General features: G+C 39.9%; 1 protein-coding gene across 1 annotated transcript in view; it reads left to right on the top strand.

Moving 5' to 3' along the window:
* Window positions 1–12,758, top strand: part of efcab2 (EF-hand calcium binding domain 2) — a 42,101-nt gene that overhangs the window by 11,398 nt on the left and 17,945 nt on the right. Inside the window, exon 4 of the mRNA XM_052013202.1 lies at window positions 3,024–3,103. Within this exon, the coding sequence (XP_051869162.1) occupies window positions 3,024–3,103 (80 nt within the window). The remainder of the gene's footprint in view (window positions 1–3,023; window positions 3,104–12,758) is intronic.

Below are 12,758 nucleotides of genomic sequence, written 5' to 3'. Positions count from 1 at the left end.
AGTAGGGTATCACTCAGTAGTATTTAGCTATGCAGCTGAATACTCTAGAAGATTATGCTAGTTACACAGTGTAACAATGATGAATAACAACTTCACCCTTATTGCAGCTATGAAGTCCAGACTGGAGTAATAATAAAATTAGACGTTATCCTGCCAATCCAATTGGCATTGCTCCGGCAGTTGTACCATCCCTTCCCCCTGTACAGATATCATGGGGTAATGCTATGGTCCATAGTCTGTATCACTTGGAAACGTTGGATTAATTTGTTAAGTCATTACAAACATATATTTGAGGGTTTTTTTTAACTCAAGTTGGAATTTGTGTTTTGTAGTATTGCTACCTGAAAGCCCAAGTAGTTATGAGTCCTCTTCTTGCTTGGGTTAACTCCTCAAAACATTTCATGGTGAGATACCAGCATCCTACACACTTGGGTGCCAAGTGCATTGTAGTCTGCCACTTTCAATGCTCTAACTCAGTTGTCCTGATAGTATTTTTTATGGATACACCATGATAACTTTCACAGAAATAGCCCAAGAATGATAGGCTAGATTCTGGCAGAAATATTTTTGACTTTCATTTTAGTTCTACATAAGTGCTCTGTGCAAAGTTTATGCTTATCTCTTTATTTCTTAATTTCATGTTTTTATTGAGGAGGTGGGAATTGTGGCTGGAGCTATAGTAATTTTTTTAAAATCAGGAAGCACTGTACCATAAAATATTTCCTCTTTTGTACTATTTTCCTTAAGGGGATATCTTGCCTGACAAATCTGTTGGAATTCTTTGAGGAAGTAACAGACAGGATCGACAAAGCAGAGTCAGTGGATGTTGTTTACTTGGATTTTCAGACGGCCTTTGACAAGGTGCCCCACATGAGGCTGCTAAACAAAATGAAAAATATGATGATCCACCTCTGTGATCTCCTCTGCTCTCTGGCTCCTTGACCATGTGCTCACTCAGATTATTCCTCCAGCATCATTGCATTTTTCATCTAGATTCCAGCATCTGCAGTTCTTTGTTTCTTTAGTTAGGCTGCTAAACAAGATAGGAGCCCATGGTATTACAAGAAAGGTTCTAGCATGGATAGAAGATTGGCTGAGTGGCAGAAGACAAAGAGTGGGAATAAAGGGGGCCTTTTTTGGTTTTTTGGTTGGCTGCTAGTGACTAGTGGTGTTCTGCAGGGGTTGGTATTGGGTCTGCTACTTTTCATGTTATATGTCAATGATCTAGATGATGGAATTAATGGCTTTGTGGCCAAGTTTGCGGATGATACAAAGATAGGTGGAGGAGCAGGTAGTATTGAGGAAGCAGGGAGTCTGCACAAGGACTTGGACAGGTTGGGAAAATGGGCGAAGAAGTGGCAGATGGAATACAGCATAGGGAAGTCATGCACTTTCATAGAGGGAATAAAGGCATAGACTATTTTCTAAACTGGGAGTGAATTCAGAAATTGGAGGTGTAAGTGCAGGATTTGGGAGTCCTAGTGCAGGATTCCTTAAAGGTTAACTTGCAGGTTGAGTTGGTAGTAACCAAGGCAAATGCAATGTTAGCCTTCATTTCGAGAGGACTAGAATATAAAAGCAAGGATGTAATGCTGAGGCTTTATAAGGCATTGGTCAGACCACATTTGGAGTATTGTGAGCAGTTTTGGGCCCCATATCTAAGGAAGGATGTGCTGGCATTGGAGAGGATCCAGAGGAGGTTTACAAGAATGGTCCTGGGAATGAAAGGGTTAACATGAGGAGCGTTTGATGGCTCTGGGCCTGTACTTGCTGGAGTTTAGAAGGATGAGGGGGGGGGGGGGGGGGTCTCATTGAAACCTACCAAATATTGAAATGCCTGGATAGAGTGGACGTGGAGAAGTAGTGGGAGAGTCTAGGACCAGAGGGTGCAGGCTCAGAATAGAAGGACATCCCTTTAGAAAAGAGATGAGAAGGAATTTCTTTAGCCAGAGGGTGGTAAATCTGTGGAATTCATTACCACAGACAGCTGTGGAGGCCAAGTCATTGGATATATTTAAAGTGGAGGTTGATAGGTTCTTGATTAGTAAGGGTATCAAGGTTTATGGGGAGAAGGCAGGAGAATGGGGTTGAGAGGGAAAAATAAATCAGCCATGATCGAATAGTGGAGCAGACTTGATAGGGGAATGACCTAATTCTGCTCCTATGTCTTATGGTCTTATTTTGAGAGATTATCCCTCCCCAATTTTGGCTTTTATGGAAACACCTTAATTCTGTTCAAAAGAATACATTTACTATTTTTGTAGATGGAAAAGTAACAATGGTCAAGGAGATATCAATTGAATATTGTAGTTCAAAGCTGGTGTTCACAAGTTGCACAAAATAATAAATGCTTATTTCCCACCATCTTCAGTATATATCGAATTACATCATAAAATAAAATATACGTTCTATTCCATCATGGAGTGCAATTTCCTACTTAGTGAATAATGGAAGGATACAAAACAGATATTTAAGTTGTCCATTGGAGCAATTTTACTCGATATATGCAGACATGTATATAGCAAGAAATATTCTTCAGGATGCATATTAGAGTTATGTGTGAGATTGATGATTTGTAATAATAGGACTACTAGATAATCCAAGTTGCTTGTGTTTATAGATATGAAATAATAGTCTCAAGACTGGCATTTTAATATGATACAACAGTAGGAGATGCTACAAGCTATGGAAACTTACTTTTATTAAATTTACATCTTAATACAAATACAAGCTATTAGTCTATGTTTTGGTATCCAATGGTTTAATTTATTGATCATTTAGTAATAAAATTGAATTTAAAGTTATGTTTTGACGATTGGATTATTTTGACATACAGCAAATTTTATTTTGAAAAGGTTATTTTGAAAAGAATGATATTCAACCCTAACATTTTTTGCCTGATCAATAAGTTTTGATATTGTAATTTGATATTGTAGTTTGCAAAGGTAGGTTAATGAAAATTAAATACTGATGCAGCTTGAGTTGGTTTCTATAGTAAATATCTTTCCTATTTATATTTAAAGGTGGAGGAAGAAGAACCCACTGGCTATATACAGTTTGATAAGTTCCTTCCGATGATGACTAAAGTATTAATAGAAAGAAAGTGAGTTCTAGATCAATTCTTTGATTCATTTAAAGACATTTACTAAAATGTTGCATAACTAATTTAAAAAGTTAATATTGTTTGTCATCAAAATTTCACATTCCATTCCAAGATTATTTGTTACTAGATGAATGCTTCCTGTGTTACATTTTTAAGTGGTTGTTCTAAAACTGTGTTCCAAGTACAATTATTCCTCATTCCTTCATTCTCCATTTTTGACTGGACAAGGTTCAAAAATGTTAAACTACATGGGTCAATTAAAATTTTGTCAGGGCTGAGACAGACCCTTCTCAATTTGTTCTCTAGCGGTGTCAGAATGTTGTTCAGAAAATCTCACACAGATTGCTGCAGCAGTTTATTTAAAAGTGCCTGTACGGATTTTTTCCAACCCTCCCTTAGATCTTCCATTTTACTTATCTGTGTGGATCTGCACCTACCGCAGGAGCAAGACCAACCCTACAGCCGCATCAACTGTGACATAGTGGCTAGAATTTACTGCCTTCAACATTTGAGTACCAAAATCTAGGCTGACATCCCAATGGGGTACTGAGGGATTGCAGCATTGTGAAAGGAACTGGCTTTTGGATGGGACATGAAATCAAGTCCCCATTTGCTCTCTCAAGTGGAAGTAAAGAACCCATAGCACTCCTTCAAGGAAGTTATGCCCTTGGTAATTGCACTTCTAATTAATGCCACAAAAGCAGATTATCGGGTAATTTTCCCTTTGCTGTTTGAGGCAAGTTGCTTGAATTGGCTTCTGCATTTCCACTTTATCACATTGAATACCCTTCAAAAGTATAAGATCAGCTCTGGTATATTTGGAGATAACCCGAGGCCATGGAAGGCACTATAGAAAAGTAGGCCTTTCATTCACCCACTTTTGGAGAAGCCTAACTCAAAGGGTCTTTTCCCATTTCTGATTTGTGCCCAAAAATTGAGCATAATGAAAAGCAAAATGCACCTTGTAAGAATTATCTGCAAGCTTCCAGGTTTAACTAGTTTGGGATAAATGGTGTTTATCCCACCCTACCACGCATGGTTGGTAGGCTTTGTAATTTTAATCTCAACCTGGTAACTATTCTGGACTTTTCATTTTGTAGCCTATTGAATGCATGACTGCCCAGAAATTCAATCACATAGGGCATTTCTTTTGTGTGCTATATGTATGAAAATTGATTTCTCCTGGAGTCGAATGTGATTATGATGATTTCTGCATTGAATAATGCTCCAGAAATTTAACCAGGTGCCTCTAGTGCTGTAACCATAAAAAACATATTGCAGTGGTATGTCACCATGGAGTGGGTTCCTTTAAGGGTTGAAATCTTGACATGCTTGTTTCAAGGCAAAGTGGCCGCAGATGCACAAAATTCAAACAGGGTAAAAAAAAATAAGGCTGCATGCTTTTTTCCTTATATGGATGCGTTGTCAGACAAAATGTGCCTGTGTTGTTGCAGTAGGAACACAAATGAAAACCAAGATCCTAGTGCACAGGGATGAATTGGCTTAGGTGAACCATGCAACACTGCTTTAATGTTCCAAAAATGCAGCAAATGAATTTCTAAGTAGAGTTTTTATTTGTGTTTTCTTTATGGCGTGTGGTATGTTGGATGATGCTGAATGACGGCAAGATCAAATTTTCAAGCAGCAGACATGCTAAATAATGCCTTCATGAGCAAAATGACCATTGTCCCCAGAATCTTTCCATCACATGCTTCAAAATGCTATGCTTGTTATAGCAATGAATTAAAAGAGAGTTCATACAATGATTTAATGTCATGTGAATTATTCAAAACTTTGATTTGTTCTATTATTTTATGGCTAATTTGCAACTGAGGCAATGAAACTACCGTTTGATCTTAGTCACAATAGAGTTTGCTTTTTCCTGTTGGTTTTTTTGTTAGAGGCTTGGATTGAAATGCTACCTTGAGGGCTTATCCCTTTTCTTTAAATGTCCTCCTCTTTGGAGATCCCAATCTGTGTTTTCCACTCAATTGGTCCCAGGCTGGTTGGGCTCCAGAGGGAAGTATGGATAGCCAGTTGACCGAGTAGTGCCGATAGGTGGGAGCAGCTCTGCATGTTTAGCTCACTTCAACAGGAGGTCTTAATCCTTCACAGATTTAAACAGCCTGTGAGGCAGTTCAGGTTATTTTTACTTGGAAGAGCAGCTGGTGGTGGGAACAGCAAATGTTTGCTGTAGGCTGTACTTTTCTTTAGTAAGTGCACTAACGAGAAGCTGAAGAACCACATAAAAGCCATAACTTTTCCTTATTGCCAATTAATTAGTGTCAGCATACCGTAGAGTTTGGAAAATGACAACAGTGAAGGAAACCGACGAGACTTTTTTTAAGGTTTTTATAGCTGTCTGCTCTCCAATGATTGAGTGACAATTCCCATCAATGGACCTTATACCCTACGATATGGTAGCTACACCTTTAAACTCTGTGCAGTCGTCATATGTCAAAGGCATTGACAATTACCTAGTTTGTCACCTTCTGCATATTGGATTTAATTGAGATATAACTGAAATCTCTTCAAAATGATGGGGTTTTAGCACCTAAACAGGAGAATTAGATTCTAAATTAACCATCAGTTAAATACTGGAGTCATAGAGTTGTACAGCACAAGAACAGGCCTATCGGTCTATCATGTCCATGCTGACCCATCTACACAAATCCCATTTTCCCACATTAGGTCCATATCCTTCAAAGCCTTGCCTATTTAAGTGCCTGTCTAAATGCTTCTTAAACATAGTAATTATTTCTGATTCCACTACCTCCTCTGGCAACGAGAACTAGCTAATGATTTCTTGTTGCTAGTAAAATATAAAAAAACATGACCATTTAAATCCATGAAACACGTCTACTTAAGCTAGGCTCCTCACGGTTGTTGTTGATCACATGGTCTGCACATTAAAGCAAATCAGTCATTTCATATTAAGGAAAAGGAATTGATTAAATCAAGAAAAAAGCCACTGTGATCAAAATATGATCTAAAATTCATAGCTTTCACTCTGTGATTCCAAAAATTCAAGCTCATTGAATAATGCTTTTGCATGTGGTTTGAACTGTTCAAAATCTGCTTCGCTACACCATTTTTATTCCTTTGTTCACAACTCCTTTCCACTGCATGACGAATTATATATAATCTTTTGGTCTGCAATACATTCTAGTGCTTAGTGGTAGAAGTGAAGAGAGGATTCCTTGTAAAATTAACTGCACAATGGCAATTGATTGTATTGTTCCCCTTAGCAGTCATTACTTCTCCTAAATTGTATATGAGTGGATTGTGAGAGATTAATAAGGCTGTAATTTCATTTTGGCAGTGGTGGGGTATGGTGGAGAGGGGTTTAGATAGGTGGTATGATTCATAAGCCAGAACAGCTGAACCACAGTTACATTTCTACAATGTACTTTTTCTTTTTTTTAACTATATATGGCTAGAATTTCATTGGTGTCACTAGTGGAGCACAGATTGACACTGTGCATGCCAACAACCAGTTTGGTTGTGGGTCTGTTGTTTGGAAATCCAGTAGCATATCAGGACCAAGGTGTTGGGTGCTATTGAAACAGTCTCACATGAGGCAAGGCCTTTTATGTGCTGTGCCAGTAGAGATAGTACAAGGAATGTCAGGATATCAAGAGCAGTGGTGGGAGCAGGGTGAAGTTCATGGGAGAGAGAAGCCTGGAGATAGGGGAAGGTTATGGCTTGGAGATTGGTGATGGTAATGTCGATATGGCCTGCACGTGCCATTCATTGATAGGGATTTGGTGTGTTGGTTCACCATAAATGTTGATGGAGGGGGAGGGGTTTTAGGTGATTGATGTTTGGTGGAATTTTGTCTTTTAAGCATTGTAATTGGATCCGCATCTACCACTTCCTCACGTAGCTAGTTCCATATACCCACCACCACCTGTGTAGAAATAGTTGCCTCTCAGGTCCCCTTTAAGCCTTTCCCCCTCACCTTAAATCTATGCCTTCTGGTTTTAGACTCCCGTACTCTGGGAAAAAGACCATGATCATTCACGTTATCTATGCCCCTAATGATTTTATATACCTCAGTAAGGTCACCCCACAGCATCCTGAGCTCTGGGGAAAAAAACTCAGTCTATCCTTACAACTCAAGCCCTCCAGTCCTGGTAACATTCTTGTGAATCTTTTCTGGACCCTTTCCAGCTTAATGACATCCTTCCTATAGTTGAGCAACCGGAACTGCACACAATGCTCCAAGTGTGGTCTCACCAACATCTTGAACAGTTGTACCATGATGTCTCAGTTCCTGTACTCAGTGCCCTGCCCAATGAAGGCAAGCATACCAAATGCCTTCTTCACCACTTTCAGAGAACTATGTACTTGTACCACAAGACAAACAACTCCTCACCTGATGCACACTTCTCAAATGGTCTCTGCTGCACCTCCTCCTTCAGTAACAAGATCTTTTATAAATAGCAGCAATAATAGTGGCAGGTGGCTGATGTGGCTGATACACTCGTGAGCTGGGAAAGAAAGAGAGGTCACAGCCATTTGCTCTGCACATGGAACAGGTGGAGATATTCCTGAGAGTAAATCCAGAAATTAATCCAGAAGATTAAAATGCACGGGATTATGAGGATTTGGTAGTTTGGATTCAGAATTGGTTTGACCATAGGAGACAAGAGTGGTGGAAGGGTGCTATTCTGGCTGGAGGTCCATGACCAGTGGTGTTAGGCAGGGATCAATGTTGGGACCTCTGTTGTTTGTGATATATATAAATGACCAGGATGAAAATGTAGATGTGTGAGTTAGTAAATTTGCAGACAACACAAAGGTTCATGGAGTTGTGGACAGTGTAGAAAGCTACCAAATGATACAGCAGGATATGGCTCAGCTACAGATATGGGCAGAGATGGAGTTTAATCTGAGTAAGTGCAGGGTGTTGCACTTTGGGAGGTCAAATTTAATGGCAGGACCCTTAACAGCATTGGTGTACAGAGGGAACTTGGGGTCCAAGTCCATATCTCCCTGAAAGTGGCCAGGCAAGTAGATAGGGTGGTAAAGAAGGTGTATGGCATGCTTACTTTCATTGGTCGGGCCATTGAGTATATGTGTAAAGAAGTGATGTTGCAGCTATATAAAACTTTGGTTAGGCTGCACTTGGAGTATTGTGTGCATTTCTGGTCACCTCATTACAGGAAGGATGTGGAGGCTTTGGAAAGGGTACAAAAGAGGTTTAGCAGGATGCTGCAAGGATTGGAGTGTATTAGCGATGAGGAGAGGTTGGACAAACTTGGGTTGTTTTCTCTGGAGCATTGGAGGCTGAAGGGAGACCTGATAGAAATTTATAAAATTATGGGAGGCCCAGATAGGGTGGATAGTCAGAATCTTTTTTCCATTGTAGTAATGTCAAGTACCATAAGACATACATTTAAGGTGAGAGTGGGACAGTTTAAAGGGGATGTGCAGGGTAAGATTTTTACACAGAGGGTGGTAATGCCTGGAATGGGCTGTCAAGGGTAGTGGTGGAAGCAGATACAATAGTGGCATTTAAGAGACTTTTAGATAGATACAGGAATATGCAGGAATGGAGAGATATGGATCATGCATCCTATCTGGATGTTTCATGGCTTGGTATGACATTTGCTCCTCCCGTGACCGTGAGTAACTGTAGAGAGTTGTGGACACAGCTCAGCCCATCATGGAAACCAGCGTCCCTGCCATGGACTATACTTCTTGCTGCCTTGGAAGAGCAGCCAGCATAACCAAAGACCTCACCCGTCCCAGACGTTCTTTCTTCTCCCTTCTCCCACTGGGCGGAAAATACAAAAGCCTGAAAGCACGTACCACCAGGCTCAAGGACAGCTTCTATCTCGCTGTTGTAAGAATATTGAATGGTCCCTTATCAAGTACGATAAAATGGACTCTTGACCTCACAATCTACCTCGTTATGACCTTGCACCTTATTGTCTGCCTCACTGCACCTTCTCTGTAACTGTTACACATTATTCTGCATCCTGTATGTACCTGGGCAGGCACGGTAGTGTAGCAGTTAGTGTAACACTATTACAGTGCCAGCGACCCAGGTTCAATTCCGGCCACTGTCTGTAAGGAGTTTGTACGTTCTCCCCGTGACTGTGTGGGTTTCCTCCAGGTGCTCCGGCTTCCTCCCACATTCCAAAAGACGGATAGGCTAGGAAGTTGTGGGCATGCTATGTTGGCGCCGGAAGTGTGGTGACACTTGCGGGCTGCCCCCAGAACACTCTATGCAAAAGATGCATTTCACTGTGTTTCGATGTACATGTGACTAATAAAGATATCTTAACTTATCTTATCAATGCACTGTGTAATGAATTGATCTGAATGAAAGGTATGCATGACAAATTTTTCACTGTACCTCGGCACAAGTGACAAAAATAAACCAATTCCAATGTACAGGCAGAAGAGATTTAGTTTAATTTGGCATCATGATTGGCACAGTCATTGTGGGCTGAAGGGCCTGTTCCTGTGCTGTACTGTTCTATGTTCTAAATAAGGTTGTCAAAGGCCTGGGGGGAGGACAAACTACAGAGTAACATGGCTATATGTGAAAAGAGGAAGGCAATACTACTACTAGTTGTAGGACTGGAGATATACAAAATGCTAGTGAGACTTTTAGTGTTACAAATTAGAGATGAGATTGCTGATGAATATATTGTGAGAATTTGGATGGCAGAGTTTAATCTGCCAAATTCAAAGATTTTTGCGAGTCACGCATTAAACATGTACAACCAGGACCAGAGACAATGAGCGAATAAGTTATCAGGTTAAAATCACTGGCTAAAAGGTGCAACTTTCACCCCTTTTTTTTTAAATCAAGCACAAATGCGGGCTATTAAGCAAAAGAATTCAAGTAAAACCATTTGTCATTGCTGGATCTGAGGTCTGAGGAGTGTTCAGAATAGCCAAGTGTGTGGAAAGGTTATCTCAAAGTGTGAAAAAGTGTCATTTGTGACGTGACCTGGGGTACAAGTAGGGAGTAAACCCTCAGAGATGTTAATGTTAATATGGTCTTCCTCTTTGTGGCTCAGTCATGTTGATGCTATGAGCACCTTTGGTGAGAAAAATTAGGGTATGTTTGTGCCAGAGATGGGAAGGCTGGAAGTGAAATCGATGGAATTGGCAGGAGGCCCAGCTTTGGGTATTGTGAAAGCTGCGAAACCTTGGGATGCCAATCGAGATAGTGCACATTCTTAATTGTCACTGGATAGTATACATTGCTCAGGTGAGCAGGTCTTTCAAGAAGATGACTGCTGGTAAGGACAATATCTTCATTTGCCTGAGCTGCAAGGGGGGGACAAAGTTGTAGTTCTGCTAATTGTGGTACCATCCATGTACTGGAATCAGAAAGCAGAGTTACAGTACATTTGAAGAGGGAACTGTCATCAATACATTAGCAGCATCCTTGTCATCTGAAGGCAGCTTGATCAGTATGCACATTGATACTGCTGCAAGCCAATCAGTTATAGAGCAAGATGCGTACCAAAAATATCTGAAGCATGTTCCATAAAGGCAGAGTAAGCTGATGTTAAGCAGCTATGCAGGAAGAACTCCACCAGCCTCTCTCTATCCTTTGATGTTTATTACTATTGTTCTCATGGTTCACTACATATTCAAGTTTTGTATCACCTGCAAACTTGGAAATTGTGCCTTGAAGTCCCAAGTCAAGTCAATATAAAGTAAGAAAAGCAGTGATCCCAGTATTGACCCCAAAGGAACTCCACTGTACACTTCCCTTCAGTCTGAAAAACAATCTCTCATCACTGTTCCACTTTCTTATTACTTAACCAATTTTCTATCTGTGCCTTTTTTTATTTTCTGGTTGTATTATAAACCAGAGTGCACAACCCTAAAAGGTGTATAAAAAAGAGAGAAACTTAGGTGCATATGAAATAGTTTGTTGCAATTGGTAGGGCAGGTTAAGAAAGTTTAAAAAGCACATGAGATCCTGGGGCTAATAAATAAAAGCATAGAGCATGAAAGCAAGGAAGTCATGATGGAGCTGTTTAAAATCCTGGTTTTGCCATAACTGAGTATTGTGTCCAGTTCTGGGCACAATACACTTTTGGAAAGATGTAAAAGCTTAAAAGAGGTACAGAAGAGATGTTCCAAAATAATTCTGAGGATGTGGGACTTTAGTTCTGTGGATAAACTGGAGAAGCTGGGGTTTTTCTCCTTGGAACAGAGAAGGTAGCAAGGGGTTATGATAGAAGTACTTAAAATCTTCAAGGGTATAGACAAAGTAGATAGAGAGAAACTTTTCCCATTGACAGAAAGATCAAATGCCAGTGGCTTAGAATAAAGATAAGTGGCAAAAGAACCAGAACTGACATAAGATTTTTTTTATAGAGTGAGTGGTTAGGGTGTGGAATATACTGCCAGGGTCAGGAGTAAAGGGAGATTCAATTGTAGTGTAGGAACTGGAAAGTATTTGAAAGGAAAGAATTTAAAGCACTATGGGCAGAGAGCAGGAGACTGGAAATAGGTGGATTGCTCTGACGTGGGGCCCATGCAGACTTGACAGAGTGAATGTCATCTTTCCATCCTGTCCTGTGATTCCGTGTTGCTATGTGGAGATGATTTAAAGAGTGAAGACCCTACACATGATGTTACCTCTGGTTTGGATGTATTGATGTCAGCTCAATACATTGTAAGCAAGGTGTGGCAAGAGTGTTTGATAATAATGAAGGCTGTTATGAGCAATGGAAAAGATTCCAGGAGAGTGATGACTTCCTAGCTCTGAAAGGATCACAGAGACAGGGAAAGATCCAGTGCCTATGTGCAACTGCAGTGACAGTTGTCATATGAAATAATGTGTGTGAAGGCAAGAAAGCATTTTTCCTTTTTCATTAGATGTGGTGTTCACAGGCTGAGCCATCAAATTATTGCCCATCCCTAATTACCTTTGAGAAGGTGGTGGTGAGCTGTCTTCTTGAACCGTTGCAATCCTTGAGGTGTGGGTGTACCCACAAGGTTGTTAAGAAAGAATTAAATTAGAAGTTGTATTCAATGGGGTTGTCAAATTTGGGAATATTCTGGAAACATGGTGTAATTGCAGTCACTAGTAGTTAATGGGTGTAGTGGTCTATTTTAAATTTGGAGATTATAATTGATGTCGAGAAAAGCATGTGATATATTATATCCACAATTATGTGTGGTTAAATAACTCTTTTGTATTCAATGTGTTATTTGTCATCCGTGAAGCTTATTGGAGATTAGAGGATAACTGACCCTTTAGTGAGGTGTATGTGTTGAAGTTATTTTCCGTGCACATTAGGCTGAGGTGATTGGAAGAAGAGATGGCAGTGACAAAACATTTTATAGTATATTTCCCAGTCACTTGTGTGTTAAGTTCCCCAGTGACTGAATTAACATATCTACACTTTTTTTTATGATCAGCCTACAGTTTGAATTAAAATGTTCTCTGCTTTGTAGTTAAGCTACAGTGCATTCATTTGAATTGACACGTTTACTGTTTTAACTAAGCTATTGAATCTGTTTATTCACTATAAACAGTCATCACTTTGTGGCCAAATAAATACACCCTTTAATAATCATTATCTTTCCCATATCAGCTAGCCAGTTATGGGATTGGCAGAGATTAATGAGGTTGTAATTTACTATGGAGATCCAGACGACATCTTAA

Source organism: Pristis pectinata, chromosome 3 (assembly GCF_009764475.1).
Source record: "Pristis pectinata isolate sPriPec2 chromosome 3, sPriPec2.1.pri, whole genome shotgun sequence".
NCBI classification, from domain to species: domain Eukaryota; kingdom Metazoa; phylum Chordata; class Chondrichthyes; order Rhinopristiformes; family Pristidae; genus Pristis; species Pristis pectinata.
This window is presented reverse-complemented; position numbering and strand designations above follow the sequence as displayed.